Genomic DNA, 22,529 nt, shown 5'->3' with positions numbered 1-22,529 from the left:
ACCCTATAAAATCATGCAAATCAAGAGGTTCAAATCTTCAGATTCACTTGAAGAACACAAGTAAAACTGCCCAGGCCATCAAGGATATGCATATCTGAAAAGCCACCAAGGATCTGAAAGATGCCACTTTGCAGAAGCAATATGTGCCATTCCCTCGCTACGATGGTGGAGTTGGTAGGTGTATGCCCAGGCCAAACAGTGGGGCTGGACACAAGGGCCAGTGGCCTAAGAAGAGTACTAAATTTTTACTGCACATCCTTAAAATGCAGAGAGTAATGCTGAACTTAAGTGTTTAGATGTAGATTTCCTGGCCATTGAGCACATCCAGATGAGCAAAGCCCCCAAGATGTGGCATACAACTTAGAGGGCTCATGGCTGAATTAAACCATACATGAGCTCTCCCTGGTGCACTGAGATGATTCTTACTGAAAAAGAGCAGATTGTTTCTAAACCAGAAGAGGAGGTTGCTCAGAAGAAAAAGAGATCCCGGAAGAAACTGAAGACACAAAAACTTATGTCCCGGGAAACAAATTCTACATAAAATAAATGCAAGTAAAAGTTAAAAACAAAACAAAACCAAAAAACCTCACGCAAATATTCATAACAGCTATATTCATATAGCCCCGAACTAGGAACAACCCAGATGTTTTCAATGGGTAAATAAGTAACCTGTGATAAACTATTTAAATTCCATGGAATAATACTCAGCAGTACAAAGGAATGAGCTATCAATACGTGCAAACATGCAACAAGTTGGATGAATCTCCAATGAGTTATGCTGACTAGTGAAAGCCAATCCCCAAAGGCTCCATATTATATGGCTCCATCTATGTGATATTATCTATTATATATTCTATTTTTGAAATGGCTAAATTTTACAAATGGTGAACAAATTGATGGTTACTAGGGGTTAAGGTGGAGGCAGGAGGTAGGTGGGTGTGCTTATAAAAAGGCAACCTGAGGAATCCTTATGTTGAAGAACTGTTCCTTAACTTGGCTGTAGTGGAGGATACACTAACCTACACGTGATAAAACTGTAGAGAACTACATACACACGTACACACATGCATAACATGCACAAATAATTGCAAGTAAAATGGGAAAACTCTAAGACTGGTGGATTGTATCACAATTTATGGCTTCTGAGAATATATAGTTCTGCATACTGTTATGACTGGGGGAATCTAGGTAAAGAATACCTGGGTCTCTCTGTATGATTTCTTATAACTGCAGGTGAATCTACAATTAGGTCACCATAAACTGAATTTAAAAATGAGCAAAACCATGAACAGACACTTCACCAAAAAATATAAGAACAGGTGACTCACCGGTTTAGCGCCACCTTTGGCCCAGGGTGTGACCCCGGGGTCCTGGGATCGAGTCCCACATCGGGCTCCCTGCAGGGAGCCTGCTTCTCCCTCTGCCTGTGTGTCTCTGCCTCTCTCTCTCTCTGTGTCTCTCATGAATAAATAAAATCTTTAAAAAAAAAAGAAAAAATTATAGGAACAGCAAGTAATAAAGAAAGGATTTTTTACATCATTAGCTATTAGAGACACGCAAATTAAAACTAGGATAAGGGGCACCTGGGTGGTCCAGTTGGTTGAACATCTGACTCTTGGTTTCAGCTTAAGTCATGATTTCAGGGTTGTGCTCTCTGGATCATGGGGTGTACCTTGTAGGGCTCCATGCTCAGCGGGGAGTCTGCTTGAGATTCTCTCTCTCTCCATCTGCCTCTGCCCTCCCTCTGCGCATTTGCGCGTGCTCTCTCTCTCTCTCAAATAAATAAATAAATAAATAAATAAATAAATAAATAAATAAATAAATAAATAAAATGAATCTTAAAACTGGGATATCACTACACACCTATTAGAACAGCTAAATAAAATTAAAACACCAAACAGTAGCAAACATGCAGAACAACTGGAAATGTCATACATTGTTGCTAGGAATGCAAAACCATATAAACATTCTGGATTTGTTTTTTCAGTAGGCTGCACACCCAGCATGGAGACCAACACAGGGCTCAAACCTACTCTCAGATCACCACCTGGGCTGAGATCTGTGGAGGCCGAGAAAATTAAGGCCACTCCACCTCAAGTTTAGCATTAACACAAGTACAGCCATCACAGGCCCCTGTGAATAAGAGCTGAAACTTTACAGGAAAAACGCAGAACGCCCTTGACAGAGAGTCCCGTATCAGAATGAAAACAGAGCTCAGAACGCTCCTGATGGAGACAGAAAGTCCAGTATTGGAATGAAAACAGATCTTAAGAAACTCCCCCACCCTTTCCCCCATATCGGAATGAAAAAATTCCTCCACCTCTTCTGAAAATCCCCTAAACCTGCCCATAAAATCCCAGCTGTAACCCACCCACCTCGGGGTCCAAGTCCCTGCTCCACTGTGTTGGTATACTTGGACCCAGGCTCGAGCTTGTTAATAAACCCTTGTGCATTGGCATCGGTGGCGGCTCCTTGGTGGTTTCTCAGATTTGCAATCTTGGGCATAACAAGATCAAGAGTCAGATGCTTAACCAACTGAACCACCCAGAACTCCAATACAACCCTCCTGGAACATCACTTGGCAATTTACTTACAGTATGATCCAGAAACCCCACTCCCATGTATCTTCCCTAGAGGATATAAAGACATGCTCCCACAAAAACCGAAACACAAATATTTATAGAAGCTCCCTTCATAATCACCATAAACTGGAAACAACAACAGATGAATGACAAACTGTGGCACCTTCATATAACAGAGTATTACTCAGGAATAAAAAGGAACGAACTTTTGGTACACACAGCAACTTGGATGAATCTCAAAAGCATGATAGTAGTTCAAATGGTTATATACAATATGATTCCACTTACATGGTATTATCAAAAAAACAATTTATATGATATTTTCATCCCTATAGGGATGGAGAGCAGATCAGCAGTGGCCTGGATTAATGGATTGTTGGGGTGAGTACAAAGGAATAGCAGGAAGTCGATTGGATGGGGGTGATTAAACGATTCTCTGTCCTGAGTATGGCAATTATTACACATATCTATACATGTGTTAAAATTCTTAAAAGAAAAAAATCACCTTTACTGGAAATACAAATAAATTTATTATTATTCACACACTGTGTAACTGCCTACAGTTATACAGAGAATCCAAGAGAATAAATAACTAAGTTTAGTATCTTGCTGGATAGGAGATCAATGTATAAATCAATTACATTCCTATATACCAACAAAATTAGAACATGTAATTTATAAAGTTATACCCCCAAAGTAAGTTATTCAATGATTCATCTAACAAAAGATGTGTAGGATCTTTACAGAAAAAAAGATGTCCTAATTAAAAGACATTAAAGAAGACTTAAATAACAGCTTTCGTCGTGGGCAGGATAACTTAAATTCACAGAGACAATTCTTCTCGGTTAGTTTACAAATTCAATGCAGTTCCATTCACAATAATGACAAGATTTATTTTGAAATGTGAAAAGGCTGATTTAAAAATTTAAGTGAAAGAGCAAACGGTCAAGAATAGCCAAGAGAGTCTTGAAGGACAGCAAATGAGGGAATTGAAAGCCTAGAGTTGTTTTGGGAGGAAATTACCATTTACTCGGTCAACTTCTTCAGCGGTTATCAGTCTGTCTATTTTCTGTCATGTCCCGATTTTGATGGTTTAGCTTTCTCGAGAAACTTAATAACTTCGAGATTTTCATATTTATTGCTCTTGTTGCTTACACTATTTCTACAGTATCTCTTTCATTTTCCTTCTTGAATTTGTATTTTATATTTTTTGTATTTCGCTTTTCATTCTGAGCCATGCCAGGGCTTAGTTTCTGTCTTGTGTCTCTATTTCCAACTGCTTGCAGGAGATACTTAACTGTTTCCTCATAAATTTTAAACTCTGAAATAAAAGAATATACATTAAAAAAGAAAAAAAAACCTGAGTATACTAATACAATGAACACCTGTGCAACTACTACCCAATTTAAATACAATCTAACAAGTGCAATTGAAGATCATGGGTGCCATTTCCCATTCTTATTCCTTTCCTTTCTTCTCCAGAGTTTTTTTTTTTTAATATTTTTTTATTTATTTATGATAGTCACACAGAGAGAGAGAGGCAGAGACACAGGCAGAGGGAGAAGCAGGCTCCATGCACCGGGAGCCCGACATGGGATTCGATCCCGGGTCTCCAGGATCGCGCCCTGGGCCAAAGGCAGGCGCCAAACCGCTGCGCCACCCAGGGATCCCTCCAGAGTTAAACACTATCATGAGTTTGGTATTCATTATGATTTTTTTGGTAGTTCAGAGCAGGGACTCAGGAACTCAGGAATTCGATCACCTGTGTTCATAATCCACCTCCACTTCTTACTACCTCTGCGGCCTTGAGCAATTTACTTAATGTCTAGATTTCTGTTTTCTGTTTTGTAAAATGAAAGTAAAAGAAAGCCCACCTTGTGAGGTTTTTAAGGAAATTAAATAATTAAAGCGTAATATGCCCAGAAATCCTGGTTTTATTAAAGCATTATGTAACTGCATGCAAGTATCAATAAACGATATACAGTGTTATTTTGCATATTTAAGTGTTATGTAAATATTGTCCTACCATAGAATTTTTCTTTAATTAGTTTTGGTCATTTCCCAATTGGAAAGGAAGATGCAAACCAATCTCTTATTCACAGATGACATGATCTTATATAGAGAAAATTCTAAAGAATCGCTACAAAGAGGCAACTATTAAAGTTAATAAACAATTCAACAAAGTTGCAGGACGTGGGGACCCATGGGTGGCTCAGTGGCTGAGCGTCTGCCTTTGGCTCAGGGCGTGATACAAGGGTCTTGGGATCCAGTCCCCCATCAGACTCCCCACAACGAGCCTGCTTCTCCCTCTGCCTATGTCTCTGCCCCTCTCTCTCTGTCTCTCATGAATAAATAAATAAAATCTTTTAAAAATGTTGCAGGATGTAAGATCAAGGTACAAAATCAGCTGTGTTTCTGTATCTTAGCAATGAACAATCTGAAAAGGAAATGAGGAAAACAATTCCATTTATAATATTTCAAAAAGAAAATATTCAGAGAAAAATTTCACCAAGATGATGCAATAGTTATACACTAACAAGGTAAAATATGACTAAAAGCAGTTAAAGAAGACCAAGATACACAGAAGGACATCCTACGTTCATGGAATGTAAGACTTAATATTTTTAAAGTGACCATGCTCCCCAAAGCAATTGACAGATTTAACGCAATCCCTGTCAAAATACCAACTGCCTCTTTATAGAAATGGAAAAGTGCATCCTAAAACTAATATGGAATTGCAAAGGACCGTGAGTGGCTGAGACAATCTCAAAAAAGAACACAGTTGGAGGACTCACTATTTTCAGTTTCAAAAATGACTACAAAGGTATACTAACGAAAACATTGTGGTACTGGCACAAAAATAAACATACATGTATCAGTTGAGAGTAAAATGAGAGTCCAGGAATATGCTATACACCTATGGTGAATTGATTTTTGACAACTGTGCCAAGACCATTCAATGGAGAAAGAATAGCATTGACAACAAATGGTCCTGAGAAAACAGTACGTGGACATGACAGTCAGACTGTGTACTTCACACTATATACAAATATTAACTCAAACTGAATAAGAGACCTAAATATAAGAGCTGGCTCTATACAACTCTTAAAATATGAGGGTAAGTCTTCATGACCTTGGATTTGGCAATGGATTCTTAGATATGAAACCAAAACCGAAGGCAGCAAAAGAAAAAAATAAATTGAATTTATCAAAATAAAATCTCTTGTGCTTCAAAGGACACTATTTAAGAAGTGAAATGAAATCCACAAAATGAAAAAAAAATCCACAAAATGAGAGAAAATTTCACTGAATCATATGTGTGATAAGGATCTAGTGTCCAAAACATATAAAGAACTCTTACGCGCAGGGTTTCAGACTGGATAAAAAAGCAGGACCCATCTATTTGCTGTCTACAAGAGACTCATTTTAGACAGAAGGACACCTACAGCCTGAAAATAAAAGGTTGGAGAACCTTTTACCATTCAAATGGTCCTCAAAAGAAAGCAGGGGTAGCCATCCTTATATTAGATAAACTAAAATTTACCCCGAAGACTGTAGTAAGATATGAAGAGGGACACTATATCATACTTAAAGGATCTATCCAACAAGAGGACTTAACAATCATCAATATATATGCCCCGAATGTGGGAGCTGCCAAATATATCACTCAATTAATAACCAAAGTGAAGAAGTACTTAGATAATAATACACTTATACTTGGTAACTTCAATCTAGCGCTTTCTACACTCCATAGGTCTTCTAAACACAACATCTCCAAAAAAACGAGAGCTTTAACTGATACACTGGAGCAGATGGATTTCACAGATATCTACAGATATCCACAGAACTTTACATCCAAACTCAATCAATGTGATTCATCATATCAGCAAGAGAAAAACCAAGAACCATATGATGCACTCATTGGATGCAGAGAAAGCATTTGACAAAATACAGCATCCATTCCTGATCAAAACTCTTCAGAGTGTAGGGATAGAGGGAACATTCCTCAACATCTTAAAAGCCATCTACAAAAAGCCCACAGCAAATATCATTCTCAATGGGGAAGCACTGGGAGCCTTTCCCCTAAGATCAGGACCAAGACAGGGATGTCCACTCTCACCACTGCTATTCAACATAGTACTGGATGTCCTAGCCTCAGCAATCAGAAAGACAACAAAAAGACATTAAAGGCATTCGAATTGGCAAAGAAGAAGTCAAACTCTCCCTCTTTGCCGATGACATGATACTCTACATAGAAAACCCAAAAGCCTCCACCCCAAGATTGCTAGAACCCATACAGCAATTTGGCAGCGTGGCAGGATACAAAATCAATGCCCAGAAGTCAGTGGCATTCCTATACACTAACAATGAGACTGAAGAAAGAGAAATTAAGGAGTCAATCCCATTTACAATTAAACCCAAAAGCATAAGATACCCAGGAATAAACCTAACCAAAGAGGTAAAGGATCTATATCCTAAAAACTATAGAACACTTCTGAAAGAAATTGAGGAAGACACAAAGAGATGGAAAAACATTCCATGCTCATGGATTGGCAGAATTAATATTGTGAAAATGTCAATGTTACCCAGGGCAATTTACACGTTTAATGCAATCCCTATCAAAACACCATGGACTAGGGATCCCTGGGTGGCGCAGCGGTTTAGCGCCTGCCTTTGGCCCAGGGCGCGATCCTGGAGACCCGGGATCGAATCCCACGTTGGACTCCCGGTGCATGGAGCCTGCTTCTACCTCTGCCTGTGTCTCTGCCCCCCCCCCCCTCTGTGACTATCATAAATAAATTTAAAAAATTTTAAAAAATGGATGAAAGCTCTAAATGTGAGACAAGATTCCATCAAAATCCTAGAGGAGAACACAGGCGACAACCTTTTTGAACTTGGCCACAGTAACTTCTTGCAAGATACATCCACAAAGGCAAAAGAAACAAAAGCAAAAATGAACTATTGGGACTTCATCAAGATAAGAAGCTTTTGCACAGCAAAGGATACAGTCAACAAAACTAAAAGACAACCTACAGAATGGGAGAAGATATTTGCAGACGACGTATCAGATAAAGGGCTATTTTCCAAAATCCATAAAGAATTTATCAAACTCAACACCAAGGAAACAAACAATCCAATCATGAAATGGGCAAAAGACATGAACAGAAATCTCACAGAGGAAGACATAGACATGGCCAACATGCACATGAGAAAATGCTCTGCATCACTTGCCATCAGGGAAATACAAATCCAAACCACAATAAGATACCACCTCACACCAGTGAGAATGGGGAAAATTAACAAGGCAGGAAACCACAAATGTTGGAGAGGATGCGGAGAAAAGGGAACCCTCTTACACTGTTGGTGGGAATGTGAAATGGTGCAGCCACTCTGGAAAACTGTGTGGAGGTTCCTCAAAATGTTAAAAATAGATCTGCCCTACAACCCAGCAATTGCACTGTTGGAGATTTACCCCAAAGATACAGATGCAATGAAACGCCGGGACACCTGCACTCCAATGTTTCTAGCAGCAATGTCCACAATAGCCAAACTGTGGAAGGAGCCTCGGTGTCCATCGAAAGATGAATGGATAAAGAAGATGTGGTTTATGTATACAATGGAATATTACTCAGCCATTAGAAATGACAAATACCCACCATTTGCTTCAATGTGGATGGAACTGGAGGGTATTATGCTGAGTGAAATAAGTCAATCAGAGAAGGACAAACATTATATGGTCTCATTCATTTGGGGAATATAAATAATAGTGAAAGGGAATAGAAGGGAAGGGAGAAGAAATGGGTAGGAAATATCAGAAAGGGAGACGGAACATAAAGACTCCTAACTCTGGGAAACGAACTAAGGGTGGTGGAGGGGGAGGAGGGTGGGGGGTGGGGGTGAATGGGTGATGGGCAATGAGGAGGGCACTTGACGGGATGAGCATTGGGTGTTATTCTGTATGTTGGCAAATTGAACACCAATAAAAAATAAATTATTTAAAAAAAGAACTCTTACAACTCAACCACAAAAAGACAACCCACTTTAAAAATAGACAAAGGACTTGACTAGACATTTCTCCAAAGAAGATACATGTATGGTCAATAAGAACATGAACTGATGCCTCCATATCATTAAACATGGTTGAAATGAAAATCAAAACCACAATGAAATACCGCACCTCACCCACTATATTTGCTATGTTTTTTAAGGGAAAATAACAAGTATTGGCCAAATATGGAGAAACTGGAATCCTGACGCATTTCTGGTGGGACTCTAAAAAGGTACAACCTCTATGGAAATTACCACATGAGCCAATTATTCTACCCGTTATACCTAAAGGAATTAGAAACATGTTTCCAAACGAAAACTCATACATGAATGTTCATAACAGCACTATTTATTTTTTTAAAGATTTATTTATTTATTCAGAGAGAGAGAGAGGCAGAAACACAGGCAGAGGCAGAAGCAGGCTCCATGCAGGAAGCCTGATGTGGGACTCAATCCCGGGTCTCCAGGATCACACCCCAGGCTGCAGGCAGCGCTAAACCACCAGGGCTGCCCATAACAGCACTATTATAATAGCTAAAAGGTATATCCCACCCAAGTGTTCATCAATTGATGAATGGATAAACAAGATGCAGTATATTTATACATTGGAATATTATTAATCCATAAAAAGGCATTTAGTACTGATACATACAACATGGATGAACGTTATGCTGAATGAAAGAAGCCAGACCCAAAAGGACATATAGTATATGATTCCTTATATATAAAATATCTGTAATAGGCAATTCCATATAGAAAGGAGATAAGTGAATGGAAGAGGATGGGGGCGAAGGTAGAATGGGGAATAACTACTTTTGGGATACTCTTTTGGGATGATGAAAATATTCTGAAACTAGACAGTGGCAATGATTGTAAACCTGTGAATATAATAAAAGTCACTGGATTTAACCCTTAAGATGATTAAACTTGTGAATTTTATCTCAGTAAAAACTTGAAAGACACTCAAAGTCCTTTTAATTTGGATATTTTTAATTGTAAAGGAATTCATTCTTGTTGTATTTATCCAAGCAATAGAGAAGGCCATTTGAGAGCAAGTTAGTAATCTTTTTTGTGGCAGGGACTACCACTTGACTACTTAATATCCACTCCCCATTTTTTAGTATTACAAAACTTACATTGTTGAGACTGCCTAATGTAGTATGATGTGATGGTGATGTGATGTTTGTGTCCAGATAAAGACTACATTTCCCAGCCTCCTGTGCAATTAGATGTTCTTATATCTAAATCCTCATCAATAAGATGTAAGGAAAGCTATTTGATAGAACTTCTAGGACAGCTTCCCAAAAGAGGCAAAAAAAAAAAAAAAAAAAAAAAGAAGCAGCAGCAAAAACATCTTCCACCTTCCTTGTAGCAGTGTGGACAAGATGACTGGAGCACCTGCCACCATCTTAGACTATAGATGGCCTGGAGGATAGAAGTCACTGATGAGGATGGTGGAGTGGGAAGGTAGAAGGAACTGGAGTTGGTGATTGTTGACCTGATACCACACTAGATCCTGATTGTCTATCTCTGAATTTGTTTTGTGTGAAGGAAATTAACCTCCTTTTAAAAAAATACAATAATTTAGATTACTACCTCATACAATGATGAAATCCCAAAGAATTAAAAACGTAAATGTGAAAGATAAAACTATCTGAAGGGAATAAAAGAGGATGTTTGTAATATTAGAGTTTGGAAGAATTTTTAAAAGCATAAATCAACCTTAAGGCAGAAAATGTATTAACTGGATTATATCAAAATTAAGGATTTTTGTTCAAAGGAAGTCAGCATAGATTACAGGGGAATATTATAATGTCTAAAACTGGCAAAGTTTATCTAGAATAGACTAAGAACTACTGCAAATAAACCAACATGCAGAAAAACTAAAAGCAGGCAGAGGATATGAAAATACAACTTACAGAATAAGAATTTTATTGTATTTATTTATTTATTTTAAATTTTTATTTATTTATGATAGTCACACAGAGAGAGAGAGAGAGAGGCAGAGACACAGGCAGAGGGAGAAGCAGGCTCCATGCACCGGGAGCCCGACGTGGGATTCGATCCCGGGTCTCCAGGATCACGCCCTGGGCCAAAGGCAGGCGCCAAACCGCTGTGCCACCCAGGGATCTCCAGAATAAGAATTTTAAAAAGCGAATATATCTGTGAAAATGTTTAACCTCACTAGTAATCACAAAAATGCAGACTACACTGAGATACCATTTTATACCCATCAGATTGGCATACGTTAGAAGATGTGATTATACTAGGTGTGGGCTAGGATGAGGGGAAATCAGAAACCTTCATTTCTAGCTGTTGGGAGTTGTAAATTGCATCAACCCATTGGCAGAATCAGAGGGGAAATCAGAAACCTTCATTTCTAGCTGTTGGGAGTTGTAAATTGCATCAACCCATTGGCAGAATCAGAGAGTGCTCATATGTATATCCCATTTGCCCAGAAATCTCCAGCTAGAACATACCTACATTCATACATACATACGTATCTGTGATAGACCCTAATGCAGTCCGTAAGGGGAAATGTTACGTGAATGATCATTTCCGCATTGTTTGTGGTAGTGGGAAATTAAGAAAGGCTATATATTCATCCCTATGAATGAAAAAACATGATAGATGTGTATTCAGTATGAAAATACTAAAGCAAGTGGGTACATAGCAACATGGTTGTGTCTTTTTCTTTTAAGATTTTATTTATTTATTCATGAGAGACTCCGAGAGAGAGGAAGAGACATAGGCAGAGGGAGAACCAGGCTCCCTATCTTTCTAAACATCAACAAGGGACGCCTGGGTGGGCTCAGTAGTTGAGCATCTGCCTTTGGCTCACGGCGTGATCCCAGAGTCCCTAGATGGGGTCTCACGTTGGATTCCCTTCAAGAAGCCTGCTTCTCCCTCTGTCTGTGTCTCTGCCTCTGTCTGTGTCTCTCCAGAATAAATACATAAAATCTAAAAATATACATACATAATAAAAAGTACAACATAAATGAAACACCTGAAAAAAAAGAGGTTAAAATGTAAGTATAATGAAGTCTATAGCAAATACCATGGATGTCAATTTAAAACATTTACCTGTATAAGATACATGATGTTTTACACGGGTACAATTAGACCCACTCACTTAAACATGTCAACCACAGGAGACACAGTAGGTGTCTATGGGTGTGGAGCAGAATGAGAGGGGGGATGGGGAATAAACTGGAAAAGTAAATAAAATAAGATTCAATTAAATCAAAACGAGAAGTATTATAGAGTCCAAAGACAGCTTGGGTAGTGTTCCACCGACGTGCCATCATTTACTGAATTCCCCATTTGTGTTCATTGAGATTCTTTGATTTTTCTACCATATCCTAGCTCTTTGCCTTGGACGAGTTATGTAATGACTCCGAGCCTTAGTTTCATGTACAGCAGGAATAATACCTACCTGATGAGGTCGTCGTGATGTTTGTAAACTGCCGAGCACAGCATCTGGCACAAGCCAGCAAGGAGAGCTAATGACTATGAGACATTTACAGACAGACCTACAGGGAGGGAAGCCCCAGTCAACAGGGCCCATGCCGATATTGCTTCTGGTCGGACCCCACCATCACCCGGCACACGATGTCCCCTCAGTAACAAGTCCTTTGAATGACAAGGTTTGTAACTCAGCAGGTTTTTTTTTGGGGGGGGGGAGGGGTAATTTATCTCCATAACATATAATTGCCTGATGACATCGCCAGTCGCCTTTTATGTAGTTATTTGGTAGCATTTATAAGTGATTGCTCTTCACACAGCATGGTGTCAGTGTCTAAGGCTCACGCCCCCATTCCTGGTTTATGTTACAGCCAGAGTTAGTGGGAATTCCTTCTCCTCCTTCCCTCCCGCAAAACTCTCAAGGATGACATCTCCCAGAGGATGAGTCAAAAATATTCACTGCTTCTGCACAGGGTGGCTGATTTATGCCCAGTGAGGAAACAAACACTGGGCTGACTGCTGTTTAACACTAAGCATGTCATATAACCACTTCATGCTCAGTTTACCCAACTACATAGTGAGGATAAGACCACTGCTTCAACTGCCATAGAAAGCATTTTAAAGATATTCTTGGGATCCCTGGGTGGCGCAGCGGTTTGGCGCCTGCCTTTGGCCCAGGGCGCAATCCTGGAGACCCGGGATCGAATCCCACATTGGGCTTCCGGTGCATGGAGCCTGCTTCTCCCTCTGCCTCTCTCTCTTTCTCTCTCTGTGACTATCATAAATAAATAAAAATTAAAAAAAAAGATTTTCTTTTTAAGCAATCTCTACACCCAAAGTGGGACTCTTGAACGCACAACCCTGAGATCAGGAGTCCTATGCTCCAACTGAGCCAGCCGGGTGCCCCAGAAAGCATTTTAAGAACTGAGTTAGATCATATGGATGTACCTTGAGCAGGATAAAAATATGTATCACTAGTAATGAGTTAAGGAATGTGGTTATTCTTACTACTATTCAATTAGTAGTGTGTCTTTGGGGCGGGACTGAGGTGAAAGATGGAGTGGGTTCTTCGGGGACAGCCTTTTCCCCATGTGGTGGCCACACAAATGCTTTGTGCCAATTATCTATGGGGAACCAGTGTGACCCCTTGGGCTTTGTAGAATGAGCCAGAGCCAGTCGGGCTTCCAGGAGGCAGATCCAGTGCTCCTCAGATGGCCAGCGCCAGCCCCAGAGATAAAAGCCTGTGCTCCCAACTAGTGGGCTGAGGAGACACTGCACAATTCAGTCTCCTCACTAATTCCTCTCTCTCTCCTTCGTGGTCCACCAGGGATGGTGTGATGGATTCAGCAGCTTCCTGAAGCCAAAGGTATATTTCCTCGAACAATCTGAACACTTTCATTAATAGAGACTTCAGGTATATGAGAGGCAAAGGGGGAACAAACATGGGGAAAGGAGAGAGAAAAGAGAGTGTGAAATGTAAGGCTTTTTAGAGGTGATTTTGCAATCTTCCCGCAGAAGAAGGGTTGGAGGTGACATGGCCTTAGAGCCCCAAGCCCATCTGTGACCTTCTCCATCAGCTGTGAGCAGAGACAGGAAGCAAACCTATTTGAACTATGAAGAGAAATTGTAAAGCTACAAATGACGGACTCTTTAACAAAGTCATTTGTATGATGATCCAGGAGAGGAGCTGGGAAAGTCTTAGTCTGATGAGAATAAAGAAACAAAATTCTTTAGCATGCACTCCAGTCCTAGGAACAGTGTCCTCAATAGAAGGAGGTCTGGGAAGACTTGGGTATAGCCCTCAGGCACACAAATTTCTAGGCACACCTTCCTCTCAATTACCCGTGTTTTATCGTGCTGAAATCTCAAAATGTGCAGTCATAATTTCCCTTGCTTTTAACTTAAGCCCATTTTGCTTTTCGAGAGCACCTGCTGTGCATGGACACATCTTTAAAATCCCCTCAGTAGTCGGGCTCCTGGCATGGAGCCTGCTTCTCCCTCTGCCTGTGTCTCTGCCTCTCTCTCTATCTCTCTCTCTCTCTGTGTCTATCATGAATAAATAAATAAATATTAAAAAAAAATAAAAAATAAAATCCCCTCAGGATTGTGAAGACCTTAACTGGAAGAGAAAACAAAACCACACCTGCTTTAATCACTTGTTAAAAGAAGGAATGTATGGCCATTCTCCATGGGAACTATTTCATCCTGCTCCCTTCTCTGTAAAAATCAGCACATGTTCCATGTCTCTTAAGCCATCAGGAAAATGAGGTAAGACCTTCCACTAGGAAACTGCCTGGGCACTGCATGGCAGAGAGCGGCCCTCCTGGCCCTCATGTCAAGCACTCTGCTTTCCCTTGGTGACACCCATGGCAAACTGCTGTCAGCTTGCAGAGAGATGTAGCCTGGAGAGCTACTCCTGGAACACCATGCTATCCAGCCATTTCCATTCTGAGTTTGTGGTGTTCAGTTTGTATACCTATGTGATATGCCACCATACATTTAGCCCTTGATGAGATCCTATGCTCATTACAACTGCTGCCACTTGAGCCACGCTCAGGTCCATGCAGCCAGGATTTTTGTTCTAATAGTAGCATCAGAAACAAATTTTAAGGGAGTGTGATTGTCTTCCCTGACTTTAACTTCAAAAGTTAAAGTCCCCTCCAGACAACATTTATTCCCTGAATTTCTCTTTATAAGTTTATCTTAAATGTTTTAAAAAGAGTTTATTTATTTATGAAACACAGAGAGAGAGAGAGGCAGAGACACAGGCAGAGGGAGAAGCAGACTCTGTGCAAGGAGCCCGATGTAGGATTCAATCCTGGAATCACCTCCTGAGCCAATGCCAAATGCTCAAATGCTGAGCCACCCAGGCGTTTCTTAAATTTAAGTATTTTTTTCTTAGCTGTGATGCCTCTTTGGTGTAACTATTTCCGAAACTTTAGTTTGAACTCTGTTACCATTTGGTTTACTGGTCCTATTTTACCTCTTTTAAGATTCAAACTCGTTTATCTCTGAATCTCGAATTCTGAGCTTTGGGGATACAATTCCTGTTCACCTGATTAAATACCTTAAACTTTCCGACTGGAGAGATTTTGTCCGTATTTCACCTCAGACTCTCATCTACACAGTTTGTGTTGTGTTGTGGTTCTCGTCTGCCATACTGCCTCGATCTTACTCTCCACTGAAAACCCCATTTCCCATTCTGACCATGAGCTCAAGAAAGATTAACTTTGAACTTCCGTGCAGAGTCCGGCACAAACTGAGCTCTCTAGTATATCACTGCCAACCATCTCCCAGATAAATGAAATATTTAAAACATATCTCAAAACTTCTCTACCAGGATTGGGAATTTAGAATTGGGCTTGTTTCCTTGCTTTTGATGATTCCCTTCCCCTTTAATTTCCTCAGGCTATTATTAAAGCAAGGCTTGGATGCTGAGAACTGGGAGCTCAGGGGCAATTTTGATGATAGGAGGCGGCCCAGCCCAAGTCCAGCTGTGACACCTAATCCATGAGTAGTCAGTTCACAGTTGTGATATTGAGAGGAGAAACAAGGCAGAAAACTGGGTGAAGGTGGACAATTACGATATTCGGGATTCTTATTGGGACACAAGTCGTGGCTGCTTTTCTCAATATCCTGAACATTCAAACCAAATTCACAGCCAGGCCAAGATGGAAACCATCTACCCATCATCATATGAGCCATTCCTGAAACTCATTCTGTACCCAAACAGCCCCTATCTCGGCATGCCCCTGGCAAAATTGCCCCATAAGTGGCGTGCCCTTTGCATTCCATATTCTCTCTAGGTTCCTCTTAAAATGCAAGTAGTGCTGCATCAATTTAACATTCCCAAATTATGGGAGAAGTAAGAACCAAGGGAAGAGACCCTTTGAGGGAGGAAAACACCCTGAAGAGCAGCTGAGTTGCTGAATATAACCCTGAGGCTACAGTCCTGCTGCCTTGGGGAGTTTGTCAAGCTCAGGCCAAGAATCTGGGTGTTCTGGCATTTCCTTCTGAACCGTCTGGTGACCAAAGTTGATAGCTTCCCACTCTAGGTACCGCTTTTTCCTTTTCTGTTTTGGTTGGTTTGTTCCTGGGGTAAAACCCATTCCATATGCATAGAGCACCGTCTGAAAGGCATTCTGGCATCCCTGACCTGCCACAATGCATCAAGAACCCATTTACCAGACAGTTAATGGAAGAATATGGGTGGTGTGATCCTGGACTCCCAGGATCAAGTCCCACATCAGGCTCCCTCCAAGGAGCCTGCTTCACTCTCTGCCTATGACTGCCTCTCTCTCTCTCTGTGTCTCTCATGAATAAATAAATAAAATCTTAAAAAAGGAAGGGGGGGACGCCTGGGTGGCTCAGCGGATAAGCACCTGCCTTCAGCCCAGGGTGTGATCCTAGAGTCCTAGGATTGAGTCCCACATCAGGCTCCCTCCATGGAGCATGCTTCTCTCTCTGCGTATGTCTCTGACTTCTCTGTGTCTCTCATGAATAAATAAAACCAAAAAAAAAGGGGGGGCGGGGGTGATGGGCAGTGTCTGCCTGTTTCTTCCTCCTACGTGGATACAAGAGGAAAAACACTTCTACTACTGGAGGTATGAGATGGATTTCAGAAAAACCTTCTGAACTGAAATATGGGCTCACTATCAGATGGTAGCTCAGTTCCTCAGCTCCATTAAGTTTTAAATGAAAAGGATAAAGCTAATTCCACTTGAGGTATAAGGCAGAGGTTGAAGGATGGTTGAAACATCCTGTGAAATCCTTATCATCCCTGACCTGGATTGATAGAAGGATGCTATTGGCCCTAATTAACAAGAACTAATATTTGTGAGATGTTAGAATTACTCTACAGTTTATGCTGGGGATGGTGGTCGTATAACTCAAAGCATCAAGGATCCCTCTGAAATCATCCAGTCTTTTACTAATAATTGGTACCCATTAAGCTTTTTAACCCCCTTTGGATAACTGCTATTTATTTCTTTAGCCTGTTCCAACTAAACTTAATAGGTTTATGTGAAGTTTTATTTATCCTTATTTTACCTCATCTTATTTTTTTTTACCTCGTCTTAACTTACATGTTTGTATCTTCTGTAGTTGATAAGTATATATTCTCTCTTTTCACTTTTTGCCATAATTTAACTGACTCATCATATTCTTCCATAATCCCATCTTTGTAGATCACTAGTTTTCACCTGGGAGGGGAGGGATTTGGCAGAGATGGGGAAATGTTTATCAGAAACTTCTGGAGAGCTTTTCCAAATATAGTGGGTCTACTTCCACCCATGAACATATCAAAACTTTGGCTTGGTAAATGTCTACTTTAAGACTTTCTACATGTAATTCCAATGGTCAACTCCCTCTACCCTGTTGTAACCACTTTGCTGAACTGAAGATCCCTAATCCTTTTGTTCTTCATAAGGCACTTCTTTCATTGCAGCAACAGCTCACAGTTCACACTGGAAGGGGTAAAGTTTCCACTCATGTGAGACAGTGGTCAGGGATTGCAGTCAATATTTGTAGTCACAAACATTAAATTGGTACCTAAATATGATGCCCAGAAAACTATCAGACCCTCTCTGATGCAGAGCAGCCTTATCTAATACCTTCTTACTTGCTTTTTCTCAGTGGTTTTCCCTGGACAGATTCTTCAAGTGAAAGAGCACAGTCAGAATGCCAGAGGCCAACGACAGCTTCCTGGAGGGCTTCATTCTGATGGGTATATCTGACCATCCCCAGCTGGAGATAATCTTTTTCATGGTCATTCTCTTCTCTTACTTACTGACTCTGCTTGGGAACTCAACCATTATCCTGCTTTCCTGGCTGGATGCCCGGCTCCATACTCCCATGTACTTCTTCCTCAGCAACCTCTCCACCCTGGACCTTGCTTTTACTACTAGCTCAGTCCCCCAAATGCTGATCAACTTATGGGGACCAGATAAGACCATAAGCTATGGTGGCTGTGTGACCCAGCTCTATGTTTTCCTCTGGCTAGGGGCCACTGAGTGTATCCTGCTTGTGGTGATGGCGTTTGACCGCTATGTGGCAGTTTGCCGGCCCCTGCACTACACCACCATCATGAACCCTCGGCTCTGCTGGCTGCTGGCTGCCATTGCATGGCTGGGTGGCTTGAGCAACTCTGTGATCCAGTCAACCTTCACTCTGCAGCTCCCCTTATGTGGGCACCGGAGGGTGGACAACTTCCTGTGTGAGGTACCTGCCATGATCAAACTGGCCTGTGGAGACACGAGTCTCAATGAGGTTGTGCTCAATGGTGTCTGCACCTTCTTCACTGCTGTCCCACTAAGTGTCATCCTGATCTCCTACTGCTACATAGCTCAGGCAGTGCTGAAGATCCACTCAGTAGAGGGACAGAGAAAGGCCTTTAATACGTGCCTCTCACATCTGGTGGTGGTGTTGCTCTTCTATGGCTCAGCTATCTATGGGTATCTCCTTCCAGCTAAGACCAGCAACCAGGACCAGGGCAAATTCATTTCCCTCTTCTACTCTGTGGTCACACCAACGGTGAACCCTCTCATCTACACTCTGAGAAATAGGGAAGTAAAGGGAGCACTAAGGAGGCTGCTAGGAAAGGGAAGATCACTTGGCTGAGAGAAGGGAAACTCCATCATCACTTATATTCTCATCTACTTTTACTCATTCTCACTCTGGCCAAATGAACATGAGGAGTACCAACCCTCATAAACCCAAGACATGTTCCCAACAACCCTAACTTTTAATACATGGCTAGTGTTATTTCTAATATCCTATGCTATTTACGAAAAATCCCGTGGACTACAGATAAGAGTGTATCTGATCAACGGTCAGAGGCTGTTGACTTAGTACAAACCTAATTCAACGCACCGTTTGTCGTCCACATGTTATTTATTTAGTGTAATAAATGTTACATGTCTTTGTATTTCTAGAGAATTCTGTACTTTAAAAAGCAGTTCTTGTGGATCCCTGGGTGGCGCAGCGGTTTGGCACCTGCCTTTGGCCCAGGGTATGATCCTGAAGACCCAGGATCGAATCCCGCGTTGGGCTCCCTGTGTGGAGCCTGCTTCTCCCTCTGCCTGTGTCTCTGCCTCTCTCTCTCTCTATCTCTATGTCTATCGTGATTAAATAGATAAAATCTTAAAAAAATAATTATAAAAAAGATAAAATAAAAAGCAGTTCTGTGTGCAATAACTTTATATAGTGATGCTATTATTCCAGAAAATCAAACCAGGTATGATTAATCCCCAATGAAAACTCACACAATTCATCTTTGTACCCTTTCCATTCCCTTTCTCCATCTCAGTCTCTTCTCAGTATTTCAGCCTGTCTACCATACTTCCTATCCTCTGTCATCTTGTTTACCGTCCTTTATGTCTACATGCCACTTTCTGCTTCATCCACTATTTAACGAGAAAAAAAGAATTTTATTTTCCTTTGAATCAAAACTATTTATTGAACTTACCTCCTCCCAAGTCCCACCCATGAAATTTGTTACCAGCATTTGAATATATTATTAGTATGATTACTGAATTATGGGATGCTCTGAGATTCCTTAAGCAAGTTTAAGAGCATAAAAGCTATCCATAAAGGATGTCCCCTGCCTCCAGATCTATTTTCTCAGGCTTAACATTCCTGGAAGTCAGCCAGCACACCATGAGTCACTTTGAGGAACTCAGGTATTGGAATCAGAATGCCCATATGCGATACAGCATGTTACTAGACTTGCCATGGGAATGAATACACACCTACTACCAGAGCCATGACCTATTTTCTCAGTTTTCCACTCAGTAATATTTCAAGTGTGTTTCCAGGACTACCCAAGTACTGGCATTATCTTGGTGCATTTATCAAAGTCCATGGACTTGCTGGTTCAGAATTTTTATTGGTCAGCACACTTAGAGTAGATGAAGTTCTCAGACAGCAGGATTGCAAAGACTAATAAGCTCCTAAGTTAATATATGAAACCAGAACGACGGCAGCCCCGGTGGCTCAGTGGTTTAGCACCGCCTTCAGTCCAGGGCGTGGTCCTGGAGACCTGGGTCGAGTCCCACATCAGGCTCCCTGCATGGAGCCTGCTTCTCCCTCTGCCTGTATCTCTGCCTGTCTGTCTGTCTCTCATGAATAAATTAATAAAAACTTTTAAAAAATATACAAATAAATAAAACGAGAACGACACTGGATTCATTGATGAGAAATATAACTACCAAGGAGACTGAGCAGTCATATTGTCTCGCCAAACCAGTTACATTAATAAATAACTTGGGAGGAAATAAGAGGAAAATAGGGAATCTTTAAACACTTTGCAGTAATGAAGATCTCCCTACTGAAACACAGAATACTTTAAATCTAACTTGGCATTAGGGGCACAGTAAAACATACTGGGCTTCTTCTACAATCACACTCTGCTCACTCCCGTACACACACTCTCTCTCTTTCCTAACCATGTAGCTGTCTCGTTACATTGGTCTCTGACTAGGGAGACAGCAGAGAACTTAGACAATTTATGGCATGAGGAGCTAAGAGGCATTCTGAGTACTCTGGAAGAAAATGGGATATGGTAACTAGTGGATCTGAGCTCTTCAGCCCTCCTTTTCATTACCTGTAAAATGAATAGAATGCCAGGCAGGAACACTGTAAAATCATATAGGTTATGTGTGGGGGAGTGCTTTGTGGAAACTGTTCCCGTGTTATATATAACCAAGATGAAGGGGATCTCTGGGTGGCTCCAAGGTTTAGCGCCTGCCTTCCGCCAAGGGCATGATCCTGGAGCCCTGGGATGGAGTTCCCGGATCGAGTCCCCCATAGAGCTCCCTGCATGGAGTGGGCTTCTCCATCTGACTGTGTCTCTGCCTCTCTCTCTTTCTCTCTGTGTCTCTCATGAATAAATAACTAAAATTTTTAAAAAATAATAATAATCAAAGTGGAGGCTTTCGGAGGGAGGTTAATCAGTCTATTTCACTTCCCACCTCCCTCTATTTATACCCTGATCCAGTATACTCCTTCACTGGACAACCAGTGTCTTCATAAATGATGGATGAATGAGCAATCCAGGATAAGGGCAGAGAGACCACGGAGAAGTCTCCACTGTTATGCCCCTCAAATTCCACATCCCAATCTATCAGCTCCCTCTTCAAAATATATTCAGAATATCCCAAATCAAGGATGGGACAGCCACATAAAATTAGAAAAGTATTTCAATGTCCACCAAAATGGAAATGATTGATTGGATATATTGCGGTACATGACTACACGAAACAACCTCAGGTTAAAAGGTGTGGTCGTAATATTGAAATAGAAAACCTTCAAGAGGGCAGCCCGGGTGGCTCAGCGGTTTAGCGCTGCCTTCAGCCCAGGGCGTGGTCCTGGAGACCCCGGATAGAGTCCGACGTTGGGCTCCCTGCGTGGGGCCTGCTTCTCCCTCTGCCTGTGTCTCTGTCTCTCTCTCTCAGGAATAAATAAATAAAATATTAAAAAAGAAAAAAAAGAAAAAAAAGAAAACCTTCAAGATTTGGCAAAACTGCACAGGAAGGTACAGAAAGATATACAGACAAGTAACAGTTATTTCCTCTGGCGAAAGACTGTGGTTCGGAAATAAGGAACGGGGAGACTTTTTCACCTAAGAAGGGCTTGCGGTACTCACGAGTATTAAGAACGACAGGAGGAAGAAAACACCGGGTTGGAAAGCTTACTTTCGTCACGGTAGTCACGGAGAAAGTCTTCGTTTCCTCTTCTGGAGGATGACAACGGCAATACTACTGACTTCAGAGGACCGTGGTGAGGATTACGTAGAGTGAACGCGCCCCCACTGTGCTAGCACTGCGCCCAGCACACCAACAGCACGTGACGGCCTTGGACTACGTTTGCTGCGACGCCTGTACCTGAGGTGAAGGAAAACCGCCGAAGCCAAGCAGCGGAAGCGCCGGCCAACAGATAGAGCAGTGAGCAACAGGGAGCGGACAAACGCCAAGGGCGCCGCCCAAGTTCCCCCGCAGTCTGACTGAGGACAGGACGCCAGCGGCTACCACGCGCCGATTCCTCGGGAAGAATGGCGGTTGGTTAGCGGAAGGGCGGAAACCAGACGACGCTCCTTAGCTCGCGCCTGCGTCCTCCGCGCCGCTCCTTGAGGCCTTTCTGGTGCGCATGCGCCGGGCTTTCCGAGCATTCCGGCATGCCGCGCGGCCGCTTCCGGTGCAGCGCGCTGGCTAAGATGGCGCGGCTGGTGAATGGACTGTGTGAAGCTGACTTCTGCTGGGAAGGCCCCGAGCGCTGCGGCTCCTCCTTCTCCCCTGCAGCTGTGGCCTCCCATCCCCGAACTCAAAGACCACGAGTGGCCGCAAGCTGGGCCTCGCCCCTCTGGGGAGCCAGAGGGAGTAGGTGGCCGGCGCGCCACCCCGTCTCCCCTTGGGGCACCGGTCCAGCATATCCTGGAAG

The 22,529-nt window shown here is 41.8% G+C and overlaps 1 protein-coding gene and 1 long non-coding RNA gene across 3 annotated transcripts; one reads left to right on the top strand and one right to left on the bottom strand.

Annotated features, from left to right (window-relative positions):
* Positions 1–1,414: 1,414 nt before the first annotated feature.
* LOC119876368 lies at positions 1,415–22,218 on the bottom strand. 2 transcript variants are annotated; one of them, XR_005360944.1, is made up of 3 exons: positions 21,788–22,213; positions 3,606–3,903; positions 1,415–1,476 (listed from the first exon to the last, which is right to left on the bottom strand). It is a non-coding gene; the product is annotated as an uncharacterized LOC119876368 (long non-coding RNA). The 2 variants fall into 2 exon arrangements; XR_005360943.1 differs by lacking the exon at positions 1,415–1,476 and adding an exon at positions 17,180–17,296 and having other exon boundaries at positions 1,864–3,903; positions 21,788–22,218.
* On the top strand, positions 17,775–18,713 carry OR2C1 (olfactory receptor family 2 subfamily C member 1). Its single transcript, NM_001389178.1, has one exon. The coding sequence runs from the start codon at positions 17,775–17,777 to the stop codon at positions 18,711–18,713; it is 939 nt and encodes a 312-aa protein (NP_001376107.1).
* Positions 22,219–22,529: the final 311 nt, after the last annotated feature.

The sequence above is a fragment of the Canis lupus genome, chromosome 6 (assembly GCF_011100685.1).
Source record: "Canis lupus familiaris isolate Mischka breed German Shepherd chromosome 6, alternate assembly UU_Cfam_GSD_1.0, whole genome shotgun sequence".
Taxonomy (NCBI): domain Eukaryota; kingdom Metazoa; phylum Chordata; class Mammalia; order Carnivora; family Canidae; genus Canis; species Canis lupus.
Note: the sequence above shows the minus strand (reverse complement) of the source record. Positions and strands in the feature narration are given on the sequence as shown.